Source organism: Eleutherodactylus coqui, chromosome 11, assembly GCF_035609145.1.
Source record: "Eleutherodactylus coqui strain aEleCoq1 chromosome 11, aEleCoq1.hap1, whole genome shotgun sequence".
In the NCBI taxonomy this organism is placed as follows: Eukaryota; Metazoa; Chordata; class Amphibia; order Anura; family Eleutherodactylidae; genus Eleutherodactylus; species Eleutherodactylus coqui.
In genome coordinates, this window is record NC_089847.1 from 4,885,150 (window position 1) to 4,901,337 (window position 16,188).

The following is a 16,188-nucleotide window of genomic DNA, read 5'->3' on the forward strand; positions in this document are numbered from 1 at the left end:
ATAGCTCATCTTGCTCACGCACCTTGTCCTGTAAGGTCTGTACGGTCACATTGTGAACATTTAACTTGACGGTGACTTCTGGGCGGCTGGCACACACATAGCAGTTGGCATTTGGCGGGTCCAGCACACAGGGCACCAGCAGCTTCTTGCGGGGGTTGGGCTGTTTGTTCAGAAATACCTATTGGATCAAGCAGAGAGTCAGTTCGCCGTTCTTCAGAGGAAACCACCGGCGGGGTGAATGGCGGCACACTCACCGTTCTGCACTGCTCCAGGCTTCCGGATAAAATCTTCAGCCCCTCCAGCACGATGAGCCCGGAGATGACGGCGTTGGTCGTCGCTATCGCTGGAATGATGTTCCCGGCCATGGCTGTGTGAACAAGACACGACCGTTACTGACTTGTACCTTCAGGAAAGCTACCTGCAGGGTGACTACGGAGCGAGCACAAGAGCTTACACTTAATATCGAACCGGCTCTTCATGTTCATACTAAAGATGTACATCCTGAGGTTAGCAGCCGCCGTCACAAAGTCCATCGCCGGGGGGTCATCCTACAGAAGGAAAAGCCAACACAAGTCATGTTTGTGTCTGCAGAGGCGACACGATGCGACTCTACGCCAACATGACTCAGCGCCCACACGTCTGTAGCTGCCCCGTGTGCCCGTAGCTGCCCTGTACCTCCAACTGCTGGACGCACGACTGTTCATCCGACATCCGGTTACCTCGCTGCCACGTGCGCATTTGTCTCGGCTAAGCGGTCAGGTATATAAGGAGGGGTGGTTGGCCTTACACATAAGTGCCTAACACTCATGCCACGGCTTACCGCTCTTGCGCTTTCACACGGCAGCGACAGTCGTTCAGTGAATGAAGGCGAAGTGCGCCGGGATTTCTTCATTCGCCGTGAACAGGCAGTCGCACACCGAGCGAGCGGTCGTGTATTAGCAGCTTCATAGTCAGGAAGCCAAGCAAGTAGTGCAAGACAACTATCACGGCCGATAGTAAAGCCCCCGTAAGCCGCAGTCAGAGAGCGCAGGCCGTAACTTACCTCCTGGGAACAAAAGGATCGGGTGCTGAAGATCCCTATCTCCGATCCTTTCCTGACATCACATATAGGAGAGGCCCCCATACACTTCAGAGAGTTGTCTGGCCTCGCTGTTATCAGCTGGTTCAGACGAAACTGTGAAGTGTACGGGAGACTTAAAGGGACATTCTCATCTTGGCCAAGACAGGAAAACCCAACCCTTCAACCAAGCGCTACTTCCGTAACTGCCGTTCACTTCAATAAGAGCTACGGAGACGGCGCAGGACGGGGGCGCTCGGCCGCGTGGCTGGAGGTATAGCAGCCGTTTCTCAGCTATGAAAATCTAGGATTGTGAAAGGGATGTCCACCATCTCCACGCGCCGCTGGTGGTCTGGTTGGTCCCTCGGCAGCCTCCCCATACACCTGCGGACACTCACCTTGTCCCACACCAGTTCGGCGCCGCTGGTGTTCTGGTTGGTCCCTCGGCAGCCTCCCCCATACAACCTGCGGACACTCACCTTGTCCCACACCAGTTCGGCGCCGCTGGTGTTCTGGTTGGTCCCTCGGCAGCCTCCCCATACACCTGCGGACACTCACCTTGTCCCACACCAGTTCGGCGCCGCTGGTGTTCTGGTTGGTCCCTCGGCAGCCTCCCCATACACCTGCGGACACTCACCTTGTCCCACACCAGTTCGGCGCCGCTGGTGTTCTGGTTGGTCCCTCGGCGGCCTCCCCATACACCTGCGGACACTCACCTTGTCCCACACCAGTTCGGCGCCGTCTCCCTTTGTAGATAACTGATCCCTTAAAGTCTTGACGCTTTGAGAAAACAGCTGAGCGTAACCAGCGACGTCCAGAACCTGCTGATCCTTCAGGCCGAGCGCCGCGGACGCCTTCTTCTGTTCGGCAGGACCTTTATCTATGGTGGAAAAGGCAGAGACCAGCGTGAGGCCAGGAATATTCAGAGGAGACGAGCGATGCGCTATACGGCGGGGGAGGGTCCGACATATAATCTACTGAGCTGCAGCCTCCAGCAACGCGGCGCCCAGCAGCCGTGACCAGAGAACGTCACACGCTTCTACTTCCGTGGGTGCATTCACATTCGCGATATCAGAACACATGACCCTCAGGAGCGATGGGTCCCTCAGACTGACGGCCCCAGACAAAACGCATCACGCAGCCAAAATCGTAGGTTTGCAAGTGCGATATCGGTCAGAGTTTCTCGGATGGGTACCGCAGTCGCCCATGTGAATCCACCCCCAGAGAGATAAGCTCATCCTTCCACTACAGTGCTTACCGCTGTTCTGCAGGCCGGACCAGTCCAGGGGCACCGGCGCCTTCCTCTTCCTCCACAGCTTGTCCATGGTCAGGAGGTAACGGATGTCGTCTTTGAAAAGCTGTAAGTAAATGGTGAATATGTGATGATCTGAATCCTGGGTGCTGCACCCCCCGAGGGTAGCACTGTTACCCCGGATTACAGCCCCGTCGCCATAGTTACCTTGTTAAAGAGCTTCACCGGATCATACCCCGTGGACTTGGCCCACTGCTTCGTGGATACTCGCTTGACGTCTCCGTCCTCCTCGGACGCGTTGGCCCTCGCTGCGGCCTCTGTGGGCTCCCCTGAGGGATAAACAAAGCTGTGAGGGCTCGAAGCGTCCTGCGTGACACAAGTCACACCACAAGCATCCGGCACGGGACATCAGTACTCACAGGAGGCCTCGGGGTCAGCCGTGTCCGGGGAGACCTCTTGATCGGCATCCTCCTCCCCAAATAACTGGCTGCAGAGAGGAGATAAGAGGGGTCAGCGGTGACAGAGGGGCGACGAGACCGGACATCACTGCACACACGGGGAGGACACAGAAATAGTCGGGGCAACGAGACCTCACATCACTGCACCCGGGGAGGACACAGAAATAGTCGGGGCAACGAGACCGGACATCACTGCACACCCGGGGAGGACACAGAAATAGTCGGGGCGACGAGACCTCACATCACTGCACACACGGGGAGGACGCGGAAATAGTCGGGGCGACGAGACCTGACATCACTGCACACGGGGAGGAGGCAGAAATAGTTGGGGCGACGAGACCGGACATCACTGCACACAGGGAGGACGCGGAAATAGTCGGGGCGACGAGACCTGACATCACTGCACACACAGGGAGGACACGGAAATAGTCGGGGCGACGAGACCTGACATCACTGCACACAGGGAGGACACGGAAATAGTCGGGGCGACGAGACCTGACATCACTGCACACAGGGAGGACGCGGAAATAGTCGGGGCGACGAGACCTGACATCACTGCACACACAGGGAGGACGCGGAAATAGTCGGGGCGACGAGACCTCACATCACTGCACACACGGGGAGGACGCGGAAATAGTCGGGGCGACGAGACCTCACATCACTGCACACACAGGGAGGACGCGGAAATAGTCGGGGCGACGAGACCTCACATCACTGCACACACGGGGAGGACGCGGAAATAGTCGGGGCGACGAGACCTCACATCACTGCACACACAGGGAGGACGCGGAAATAGTCGGGGCGACGAGACCTCACATCACTGCACACACGGGGAGGACGCGGAAATAGTCGGGGCGACGAGACCTGACATCACTGCAAACGGGGAGGACGCGGAAATAGTCGGGGCGACGAGACCTGACATCACTGCACACACAGGGAGGACACGGAAATAGTCGGGGCAACAAGACCTGACATCACTGCAAACGGGGAGGACACGGAAATAGTCGGGGCGACGAGACCTGACATCACTGCACACAGGGAGGACGCGGAAATAGTCGGGGCGACGAGACCTGACATCACTGCACACACAGGGAGGACGCGGAAATAGTCGGGGCGACGAGACCTCACATCACTGCACACACGGGGAGGACGCGGAAATAGTCGGGGCGACGAGACCTCACATCACTGCACACACAGGGAGGACGCGGAAATAGTCGGGGCGACGAGACCTCACATCACTGCACACACAGGGAGGACGCGGAAATAGTCGGGGCGACGAGACCTCACATCACTGCACACACGGGGAGGACGCGGAAATAGTCGGGGCGACGAGACCTCACATCACTGCACACACAGGGAGGACGCGGAAATAGTCGGGGCGACGAGACCTCACATCACTGCACACACGGGGAGGACGCGGAAATAGTCGGGGCGACGAGACCTGACATCACTGCAAACGGGGAGGACGCGGAAATAGTCGGGGCGACGAGACCTGACATCACTGCACACACAGGGAGGACGCGGAAATAGTCGGGGCGACGAGACCTCACATCACTGCACACACAGGGAGGACGCGGAAATAGTCGGGGCGACGAGACCTCACATCACTGCACACACAGGGAGGACGCGGAAATAGTCGGGGCGACGAGACCTCACATCACTGCACACACGGGGAGGACGCGGAAATAGTCGGGGCGACGAGACCTCACATCACTGCACACACGGGGAGGACGCGGAAATAGTCGGGGCGACGAGACCTCACATCACTGCAAACGGGGAGGACGCGGAAATAGTCGGGGCGACGAGACCTGACATCACTGCAAACGGGGAGGACGCGGAAATAGTCGGGGCGACGAGACCGGACATCACTGCAAACGGGGAGGACGCGGAAATAGTCGGGGCGACGAGATCTGACATCACTGCAAACGGGGAGGACACAGAAATAGTCGGGCGACGAGGCCTCACATCACTGCACACACGGGGAGGACACAGAAATAGTCGGGGCGACGAGACCTGACATCACTGCAAACGGGGAGGACACGGAAATAGTCGGGGCGACGAGACCTGACATCACTGCAAACGGGGAGGACATGGAAATAGTCGGGGCGACGAGACCTGACATCACTGCACACGGGGAGGACACAGAAATAGTCGGGGCGACGAGACCTGACATCACTGCACACGGGGAGGAGGCAGAAATAGTCGGGGCGATGAGACCTGACATCACTGCACACGGGGAGGACACAGAAATAGTCGGGGCGACGAGACCTGACATCACTGCAAACGGGGAGGACACAGAAATAGTCGGGGCGACGAGGCCTCACATCACTGCACACGGGGAGGACACAGAAATAGTCGGGGCGACGAGACCTGACATCACTGCACACGCGGGGAGGACTGCACTATCCACAGGATGTACCGCAGACCCAGGTATACAGATGCTGCAGCCCGGCATTGGTCACGGCACACGCGGCCATCACATGTAGAGCGTGCAGTACATACAGGACATGTGATTCCCCCGCCGGACACGGGCTGATGGCGTCTTACTTGAAGAGGTACTTGGCCCACACGATGCAGTGGATGGGCTCGGAGGGAGTGTTGCGGATGGTGCAGCCAGGGAAGGTCTTCTGGGTGGGTTTCGGTTGACATTCGTAGCACTCGGTGACCCCCTGAGGGAAGGATTAACACCCGGTAAGAGCCGCGCCACGGGGCACAGAGCCGACCAGCAGGTCACAACCACTAACCTTCTTGATGACGGTGACCTGCCCCAGGTACCCGGCCGTGCCGCTCTCTATCAGCGGGATGTCCGCCGCCAGGCACATCCTGTTCACGTGGTTCCGTGCGGCTGGAATCGACATAAGAGGGATGAATAACGAAGAGCACCGACTTCCAGGCGCCGCGCTACAGGTGGGGTCAGGCGTCGCGCTACAGGCGGGGCCAGGCGGCATGCTACAGGCGGGGCCAGGCGGCACGCTACAGGCGGGGCCAGGCGGCACGCTACAGGCGGGGCCTCACAGACGCAAACTCATCATCATACATCTAGATTTTACAATATGGCGCCCGCGGCTAACAGATGTGTGATGTCCATCTAACGGTCCGCGGTTCTCCACCTGTCCGGCCGCGCCACTTTCTACACATCTGATAATCATGTAACACCCCACAAGTAGACAACCACGTCAGCCGACACGGCACGGCATCCCACACGGGTGCAGACGCAGCGCCACAAGACGGGCAATCCCGCAGACCCACCTCTGTTGTCCAGGGCGTTCATCACCAGCGTGAACTTCCGGAAGAATTCAACGTCGTACTCAGCGCTGCAAAGACACGGAAATGACAAGCGGGTGATCAGGGGGAGGAGCCACGGCATTACATCATCACCGGGATATATATAGCTGTACAGAAAACCGCCAGCGGTCATAGGTGAGGGGCCACCCTGCGGAGCAGGAGGATGCGCTGGCGGGGGACACTAGTGGGCGCTGCACTCACTTCATGATGCTGTCGTGGTAGGCGGTGATGCTGGCGCCCGGACAGAACTGCAGGACGCTCTCCTTCGCCACCTGAAGGTAGAGTAGAGAGAATGAGACCCATCGCTAGGAGGCGCCGGTCACATGACCCTGCGGGCCGCGGAGACGTTACCTGCGCCTTCGACCGGCCGACATGTTTCTTCTGGAACAGGAACTGCCTGTTGAGGTTACTGACGTCAATCGTGTCCAGATCGATCTAGAAAACAAAGACGTTATGGAGGAGGCCGCGAGGAGCGATGCTCTGCGGGAGCAATGGGGGGAATCGGCGCAACAGAGGAGCGATGCTCTGCAGGAGCAATGGGGGGAATCGGCGCAACAGAGGAGCGATGCTCTGCAGGAGCAATGGGGGGAATCGGCGCAACAGAGGAGCGATGCTCTGCAGGAGCAATGGAGGGAATGGGCGCAACAGAGGAGCGATGCTCTGCAGGAGCAATGGGGGGGAATCAGCGCAACAGAGGAGCGATGCTCTGCAGGAGCAATGGGGGGGAATCGGCGCAACAGAGGAGCGATGCTCTGCAGGAGCCATGGGGGGGGGGGGTCGGCGCAACAGAGGAGCGATGCTCTGCAGGAGCAATGGGGGGGGGGGGGAGTCGGCACAGAGGAGCGATGCTCTGCAGGAGCAATGGGGGGAGGGGGAAATCGGCACAACAGAGGAGCGATGCTCTGCAGGAGCAATGGGGGGAACCAGGGCAACAGAGAAGCGATGCTCTGCAGGAGCAATGGGGGGAACCAGGGCAACAGAGAAGCGATGCTTTGCAGGAGCAATGGGGGAATCCAGGGCAACAGAGGAGCGATGCTCTGCAGGAGCAATGGGGGAATCAGCACAACAGAGGAGCGATGCTCTGCAGGAGCAATGGGGGAATCAGCACAACAAAGGAGCGATGCTCTGCAGGAGCAATGGGGGAATCAGCACAACAAAGGAGCGATGCTCTGCAGGAGCAATGGGGGAATCAGCACAACAAAGGAGCGATGCTCTGCAGGAGCAATGGGGGAATCAGCACAACAAAGGAGCGATGCTCTGCAGGAGCAATGGGGGAATCAGCACAACAAAGGAGCGATGCTCTGCAGGAGCAATGGGGGAATCAGCACAACAAAGGAGCGATGCTCTGCAGGAGCAATGGGGGAATCAGCGCAACAAAGGAGCGATGCTCTGCAGGAGCAATGGGGGAATCAGCACAACAAAGGAGCGATGCTCTGCAGGAGCAATGGGGGAATCAGCGCAACAGAGGAGAGATGCTCTGCAGGAGCAATGGGGGAATCAGCGCAACAGAGGAGAGATGCTCTGCAGGAGCAATGGGGGGAATAGGCGCAACAGAGGAGCGATGCTCTGCAGGAGCAATGGGGGGGGGGGAAATCGGCACAACAAAGGAGCGATGCTCTGCAGGAGGAATGGGGGGAAATCGGCACAACAAAGGAGCGATGCCCTGCAGGAGCAACGGGGGGGAATCGGCACAACAGAGGAGCGATGCTCTGCAGGAGCAATGGGGGGAACCAGCGCAAGAGGAGCGATGCTCTGCAGGAGCAATGGGAGGAACCGGCGCAAGAGGAGCGATGCTCTGCAGGAGCAATGGGGGGAACCAGCGCAACAGAGGAGCGATGCTCTGCAGGAGCAATGGGGGGAACCAGCGCAACAGAGGAGCGATGCTCTGCAGGAGCAATGGGGGTATCAGCACAACAGAGGAGCGATGCTCTGCAGGAGCAATGGGGGTATCAGCACAACAAAGGAGCGATGCTCTGCAGGAGCAATGGGGGAATCAGCACAACAGAGGAGCGATGCTCTGCAGGAGCAATGGGGGAGTCAGCGCAACAGAGGAGCGATGCTCTGCAGGAGCAATGGGGGAATCAGCACAACAGAGGAGCGATGCTCTGCAGGAGCAATGGGGGAATCAGCGCAACAGAGGAGCGATGCTCTGCAGGAGCAATGGGGGAATCAGCACAACAGAGGAGCGATGCTCTGCAGGAGCAATGGGGGAATCAGCACAACAGAGGAGCGATGCTCTGCAGGAGCAATGGGGGAATCAGCACAACAGAGGAGCGATGCTCTGCAGGAGCAATGGGGGAATCAGCACAACAGTGGAGCGATGCTCTGCAGGAGCAATGGGGGAATCAGCACAACAGAGGAGCGATGCTCTGCAGGAGCAATGGGGGAATCAGCACAACAGAGGAGCGATGCTCTGCAGGAGCAATGGGGGAATCAGCGCAACAGAGGAGCGATGCTCTGCAGGAGCAATGGGGGAATCAGCACAACAGAGGAGCGATGCTCTGCAGGAGCAATGGGGGAATCAGCACAACAGAGGAGCGATGCTCTGCAGGAGCAATGGGGGAATCAGCACAACAGAGGAGCGATGCTCTGCAGGAGCAATGGGGGAATCAGCACAACAGTGGAGCGATGCTCTGCAGGAGCAATGGGGGAATCAGCACAACAGTGGAGCGATGCTCTGCAGGAGCAATGGGGGGAATCAGCACAACAGAGGAGCGATGCTCTGCAGGAGCAATGAGGGGGGAATCACCACAGGAGGGGATCAGCGGTGATGCTCTGCAGATTTGGGGTATCCTGAGACGCTCGGTGCTGCTGATTCTTTCAGGGGTCTCACGTGGTGGTCCCGGCGCCCCCCGCCCCCTCTCCCGGCTCCGTACCACGTCCAGGTTGGTGAATCCGGTAAGCAGAAGGTTCTTGAGTAACTCGCAGCCGATGCCCCCAGCGCCGACCACCAGCACCCGGCAGCCGGACACCGCCTCGGCCAGCTCGGTGCGCAGCGCCCCGGTCACCGCCATCCTCAACCTCCGCCTCACAGCGCGGGAGACACAACAGAGAGCCGTCCAGAGGGGAGCAGCGCATCGCGCACAGCGGCCCCTGCCGGCCGGAGGACTCCCGCAGCTGCTGTGCGATGAGACTGCGGCACCGAGCGGCAGGAGGCTGCACTGCACTGCGGTGAACGGAACCGGGCGCCTCTGGTGGTCAGTGAGCGAACTACAGCTGATGTCTGCTCTGTTACATTCTGACAGGAGGCGCAGGAGAGGAACAACTTGGACTTTGGTTGCTGTGACAATAAAGACAGTTCGACTTTTAAACATTTTTATAAATCTCACCACTTGTCTCATTCCAATCACAGGGCAGCTTTTGGTTTGTATTCTGCTTTTGACAAATGGAAGCTGCGCTGTGATTGGTTGCTATGGGAACAAAGCCAGTTTCTCGTCCCTACTGTTGGGGGACACAACTTTGTAAGGCTTTAGCTGCTGCCACAAGGAGGCGGAGACTATGCAGAAATGTGTTAGCTCCTCCCACTCGCTATACCCCTCCGTCACGCAGCAAACTCATCAGTTTTAGCTTAGTGCCCCTAGGAGGCGAACCTCCTCATTGTCGGTCTTCATGCACCATATTTGGGAAGGAATACGGGCGGCCGGACCGAGGAGAGCGAATGGGACGGGATTACCCGATCTTAGAGAATTACCCTGAACTTGACCCGCCAGCCATAGTCCCTACCTTCTTCTTCCCTTCCTTGCTAAAGGCAGGCGAGCGCCTGGGGGGGACATGGATGGAACCACAGAGCACGCCATCCGAGGACGCAGGATTCGTGGGGCCGTCCGTGAAGATGAGTAAGTATTGTTACCCCTCGGGGACTCCCACGGTTCCACTAGGTGAGTATTGTCCGTCGCCTAATCTCTGGCCCCTTTATCCCTTAGGCAGGTACAGGGTGTAGATCAGCCCAGGGCTGACACCAGAGAGCAGCAGCAGTGTTCGTTCTTATGTAAATGGTGAGGGTCCACCAGGAAAGGGGGGGGGGGGGGATATAGGGTCTCGGCTGCCAGCGGTCCCTTGCCCTCACCTCCCCGAGGGCCGCCTTTTCTTAGGTGCCATGGAGCGCTGCAATTCGGATGCCGTGGCCTTTCCTGCTGGCCTGTGGGGCCTCATTTTGTGGCCTTCTCATGCGAGTTCCTCTGGAGCTGGAGAGGCTGAGTGTCTCCTGGAGTGCGTGCAGGACCGGAGGGAGAGGGACGGGACCACCTGAAGGGTAAGGGGCAGGACCACCCGGAGTGAGAGGGACAGGACCACTGGGAGTGAGAGGGGCGGGACCGCCCGAAGGAAGAGGGACAGGACCTCCCAGAGTGAGATGGGCAGGACCGCCCGAAGGGAGAGGGACGGGACCTCCCAGAGTGAGAGGGACGGGACCACCTGAAGGTTGAGGGGCGGGACCGCCCAAAGGAAGAGGGACAGGACCTCCCAGAGTGAGATGGGCAGGACCGCCCGAAGGGAGAGGGACGGGACCACCCAGAGTGAGAGGTACAGGACCACCGGGAATGAAAGGGGCAGGACTGCCTGGAGGGAGAAGGGACGGGATCACCTGGGACGGGACCGCGCGGAGGAAGGGTACGGGACCGCTCGGCATGTGAGAGGCATGGGACCACCCAGAGTGAGAGGGGCGGGACTGCCCAAAGGGAGAGGGACGGGACCTCCCGGAGTGAGAGGGAAGGGACCACCTGAAGGGTGAGGGACGGGACCACCCAGAGTGAGAGGTACAGGACCACCGGGAATGAAAGGGGCAGGACTGCCTGGAGGGAGAAGGGACGGGATCACCCGGGACGGGACCGCGCGGAGGAAGGGTACGGGACCGCCCGGCATGTGAGAGGCACGGGACCACCCAGAGTGAGAGGGGCGGGACTGCCCAAAGGGAGAGGGACGGGACCACCTGAAGGGTGAGGGATGGGACCACCCAGAGTGAGAGGTATAGGACCACCGGGAATGAAAGGGCAGGACTGCCCGGAGGGAGAGGGATGGGACCACCTGGCATGTGAGAGGCACGGGACCACCCAGAGTGAGAGGGGCAGGACCGCCCGGAGGGAGGGGGATGGGACGGGACCACCCAGCATGTGAGAGGGATGGGACTGCCCAGGGTGAGAGGGATGGGACCTCTTGGAGGGAGAGGGACGGTACATCTGGGATGGAGAGGGACGGTACATCTGGGATGGAGAGGGACTGGAACTCCCGGAGTGAGAGGGACGGGACTGCCCGGAGGAAGGACGACGGGACCGCGCAGAGGGAGGGGACGGGACCGCTCGGCATGTGAGAGGCACGGGACCAACCAGAGTGAGAGGGGCGGGACCGCCCAGAGGGAGGGGGACGGGACCGCCCGGCATGTGAGAGGGACGGGACGGCCCAGAGTGAGAGGGATAGGACCTCCAGGTGGAAGCAGGATTGGAACATCCCGCATGTGAGGGGGACGGAACAGCCCGGAGAGAGGGGGAAGGGACCTCTGGGAGGGAGAGGAACGGGACATCTGGGATGGAGAGGGACGGGGCATCCATGAGGGAGAGGGACGGGACCGCCCAGAGGGAGAGGGACGGGACCACCGGAGGGAAGGGACAGAACAGCTCGGAGTGAGAGGGACGGGACCTCTGGGAGGGAGAGAGAAGGGACCTCTGGGATGGACAGGGACGGGACCTCTGGGAGGGAGAGGGACAGGACTGCTGATTCCTCCTGCAGGTGGACAGGTGCACACCTCAGATGACTCCATGGGTTCCTCTTCCAGGTTAATCATCCAGGTAGGTGCCCACGTCGCTTTCACCCCATACTCGGCCTTCAGCGCAAGCTCATGGCTAGCTCTCCTGCAGTACTGTCACTGTCCATCATTTCTGTTTGGCACCATATCTGACATCAGTTGTGGAGGACTTGAGACAGGGGACCGCCACACTCTACGCATGTTCTTGCTATAAAACTAAATTTGCATGCGGACAGTTGGCGCTGTTTTGTCCTAACTGTGTGCCATCGTGGCAGGCGACCATCGATCCTACTCCCGGCAACCCTCCCATTCAGCCCTCTCAGATTGCCGAGTTGGAATAGGCACGCTCCCTGTCAGTGGCGGTTTACTAGGGTGTCGTCGGCAATCCTCACCAGCTTTACCATATGTCCGGTCCACATGGTCGGAATGTATCTGACAGTGTTGACTCCATTTTGCAGGGTTCCTCACGGAAAAAGTTTAGACCACCACTTGGAAGGCGATCATCCGGTTCCCCCGCTTCGTCCTCCCGTGCAGCACCTCCTATAGTGCGATCCATAGTTTCCCCAGACACAGTAGTCGCCCAGAGGATGAACGGTCAGAGTCTCCCTCTGATTCTGATCTGGATGAGGAACAGGCTGCCAAACTCTTCGTAATGATGGACAGCCTAGCAGTAACGGATATCCTGCAGGTATTGGACACCTTTTACGTCTGCAACAACCTTTTTCTTCAGATGCCCGAGACGCTCTCCGACAAGCTTTCCTCCTCGTGAGGACTTTGACGAAGTGTTAATCACGGAATGGAATATTCCCAACAAGCTCTTCACTATGCCGAAGCACTTAGACCTTATGTATCCCTTCTAGTGAGGAAGTGGTCTGTTTGACCAGTAGTGGATCCACCAGTATCCTCGTTAGTCATGTGTACCACTCTTCTTATGGCCAATACTTTGCTTCAAGACCTGTGTGATAGAAGTGCCGGCCAGAACCTCCCTCGGGGTGCTGGGGTCTTCTTGCAGGACAGTTTTCACCTCTATCTGGGTCGGCAAGGCATCACTGATTGGGCCAAGCAGCTGCGCCAAGGGATCCGTTCTGGTTCTGCAGCGGGAGAATTGGCGGATGTTGCTTTGCTCATCAGACAGGCGGGGAAGATTATTTGTGAAGGTCCTTCGGTAGCCACACTTTAGTGCATTGTGGCTAAGGTTCTGGGAAGCAGATGCCTCCTCTGAGAAGTCTTTAACAAACTTTCCTTTCGTGGGCACAAGGCCCTTTGGGACTAAAAACTGGACAAGCTCATCGCTGATGGCACAACTAGAGAACAGACCCAAACGTGCAAGAACCACACAGAGGAAAAGGTCTCAGGTTTGTTCCTTTCGCCGCTCCAGTCCACGGACCCTGGGGGGTAAAAATACATTGCAAGATCAAAAGTGAAGACATCTGTGATCCTCTATGGGGATAGTAGCCATCGCCTGTCTCAACAACATCCTGATAAAGGCCTGGACGGCCAACCTGGAGAGTCTCCACATTACTGTAGTGGTGGCCCAGCACACCATCCTGGTCCCCTCCGTAACTGTCATACATGTTCTGTCTCGTGGATGCACTGTGCAAAGCTGTCATGTCATTTTCTGTATGTGTGTTGCACAGCTGCAGCGTCTGAAGGGTTAACTTCAAAGTCATTGCATGCCTGTAAATGTATCAGTTTGTCTTGTCATGTGGTACAAGTGAGGCTATAAATTGGAGAGTTTGAGAGCGGGAGAGGAGTCTATCTTCAGGAGGAGAGAGTAAGGTTGGTATCGACTATCGCTGGACAAACTATCGATTATTGTAAAATATCAGTGGGAAATAGAGATGAGCGAGCGCACTGGTCCGAGCTTGATGCTTGTTCTAGTATTAGGGTATTCGAGATGCTCGTTACTCGAGACGAGCACCACGCGGTACTCGAGTCAATTCCGTTCTCTTCCCCGCATCTTTAGCGCCATTTTCTAGCCAATAGACATGCAGGGAAGGCGTGCCGTGCCAGCCCTAGCCCACCCCCCTACAGTGAGTGGCTGGTGAGATCAAGTGACCGCCGAGTACTTAAAGTGGTCCCGCCCGCGGCTCGCCTTAGACACACGCTGGCAGAGGTTAGGGAAAGTGCTGCTGCTGATATAGGGAAAGTCTTCAAGAACCCCAACGGTCCTTCTTAGGGCTACATCTGACCGTGTGCATTACTGTTGTGGCTGGCTGGGAGCAGTAGTGCACCATTTTCTTTTTCATCTCTGGCAGTGCAGGCCCTTTCATCTATAGCATTCTCAGTCTGCAGTCTATTGTACAGAGTATAGGGAAAGTGGTAGTGTAGGATCCTGTCTACAAGAATCCCAACGGTCCTTGTTAGGACTACATCTCACCGTGTGCATTTTACTTGGGGCCTGCTGGGAGGTTTAGTGCTTCAATATTTTTGTATTACGCAGCTAGGCCTGTTTGCAGCCTTTCCTAATATTTTCTTCTGTCTGCAGTGCAGCACAATACCGCTCTCACCGTGAAACTGAACGCAAATAATTCCTAGCCTGCTGCGAACTAACTTATTTATACCGTTCTCTGCCTGCAGTGCATTAGACTGCGGTCTCACCGCTAAACATTACTGTAATATTTCCTGGGCCACTGCAGAGTATTTCAGCTCTGCCGCTGTGCAGAGCGTCTCACAATATCTTTCCTTGGTGGGGTTGAGATAGCCGCAGTTACCAGCACTATCCACTGGCTTTAGAGTCTTCTCCCCCTCCACACAGCCTCTCTTATCTACAAGTCTCTGCGAGCAGTAAATTACCCCTAGGTATCAGCGCAAGACAGCGGGTTAATTTTTTCAAGTCACAGCATAGAGCCTCCGCTATCTACAAGTCTCTGTGTGCGGTGAATTAAGCCACAGTTGTCAGTGCTGTACAGTGGGGTAATTTATTTGGGCCCTGCTCTATTCTTAATCCGCCATGATGAGGAGTAGGGGTAAGGGTCGAGGACGCGGACGCAGACGTCCAAGTGAAGGTGTGGGCACAGGCCGAGTTCCTGGGCGTGGTGAATCACAGCTGGCTGCTGCGGGATTAGGAGAAAGGCAAGTTTCTGGGGTCCCCAGCTTCATATCAAAATTTACGGGTTCGCGTGGAAGGCCTTTATTACAAACAGAGCAGTGCGAGCAGGTCCTGTCGTGGATGGCAGAAAACGCATCCAACAATGTATCGACCACCCAGTCTTCTACGCAGTCCACTACTCCCGGCATAGGGACTGCAACTCTGAATCCTCTGGCTGCTGCTCCTCCTTCCTCCCAGCCTCCTCACTCCATGAAAATAACATATTCTGATGAGCAGGCAGACTCCCAGGAACTGTTCTCGGGTCCCTGGCATGAGTGGGAAAAACTGGTTCCTCTCTCACCTGAGGAGTTTGTCGTGACCGATGCCCAACCTTTGGAAAGTTCCCGGAGTCCGGGTGATGAGGCTGGAGGCTGGAGGCAACTGTCTCAAGAGCTTTCAGTGGGTGAGGAGGATGATGATGATGAGACACAGTTGTCTGTCAGTGAGGTAGTAGTAAGGGCAGTAAGTCCAAGGGAGGAGCGAACAGAGGATTCAGAAGAAGAGCAGCTGGTGTTACCATGCCGGGCGGCGCAGGGTCCCGCGGTCAGTGCGCGCCACCCCGGCGTCGGCTCCGGCGTCCTGGAGCCCTGATGTCGGGGCTCTCCCGGCGACGTGGAGCGGCTGGTGTGCGGCGGCATGGGCGTGCCCGTTCGTGGGGCGCCGCCTGCACTCCTCCACCTCTCTTGTGCAGTTGTGGGGGAGCTGGCTCCTCCCACTCTCTGCCCCGGGGCGGAGTCTTTCGTTTATAAGGCTGGCAGTGACCTGAGCTCACTGCCAGTTATTGGTTCTGCTTGCATCTAGTCAGTCTGTCTGCAGTTACTCTCAGCCAGTCCCTAGTTGTCTGTCAGCTTCCTTCTAGTTACCTGTTGCTCAGTCTTTTTCCTGTTGGTTATTTCCATCTGCCTCCTCTGTCGACACTCTGTCCCCCCATTAGGTAGCTTCATCTAGTCGCCAGGTCCCTAGCCAGCGCAGGGACGGCCGTCCAGTTGTCCGCCTGGGGTTAGCCAGGGCCGAGGCAAGTAGGCAGGGACAGTGGGGTGCGGGAAGTTCAGGGCACCCCACCTGGCGCTCGGGGGGTCAGAGTGCCGTAACATAATAACTGGCCCTTTAAACTGTTTTTTTTTTTCATGGAGGCGATCAGCTCCCTCACAAACCAGCTGCAAGCCCTGGTGCCGGTGATCCAGGATTTGTCAGCTCGCATGCTGGCCCAGGAGCAGTGGGCATTGTCGCAGGGGCGGGACGCCTCAACCGGTCCCGAACCCAAGTGCCCTCTTCCCGAGGTGTTCTCTGGGGAGAGGAACAAGTTTT

At 57.8% G+C, this 16,188-nt stretch overlaps 1 protein-coding gene across 1 annotated transcript in view; it reads right to left on the reverse strand.

The window, feature by feature from the left end:
- Nucleotides 1-9,114, reverse strand: part of UBA2 (ubiquitin like modifier activating enzyme 2) — a 19,719-nt gene extending 10,605 nt beyond the window's left edge. The window contains exons 1-13 of the mRNA XM_066583839.1: nt 8,929-9,114; nt 6,404-6,487; nt 6,254-6,324; nt 6,017-6,081; nt 5,512-5,612; nt 5,315-5,436; nt 2,729-2,796; nt 2,517-2,638; nt 2,316-2,415; nt 1,774-1,937; nt 455-548; nt 255-367; nt 23-178 (exon numbers count right to left, since the gene is read on the reverse strand). Of these exons, the coding sequence (XP_066439936.1) occupies nt 23-178; nt 255-367; nt 455-548; nt 1,774-1,937; nt 2,316-2,415; nt 2,517-2,638; nt 2,729-2,796; nt 5,315-5,436; nt 5,512-5,612; nt 6,017-6,081; nt 6,254-6,324; nt 6,404-6,487; nt 8,929-9,066 (1,398 nt within the window). The 5' untranslated portion in view covers nt 9,067-9,114. The remainder of the gene's footprint in view (nt 1-22; nt 179-254; nt 368-454; nt 549-1,773; nt 1,938-2,315; nt 2,416-2,516; nt 2,639-2,728; nt 2,797-5,314; nt 5,437-5,511; nt 5,613-6,016; nt 6,082-6,253; nt 6,325-6,403; nt 6,488-8,928) is intronic.
- Nucleotides 9,115-16,188: the final 7,074 nt, after the last annotated feature.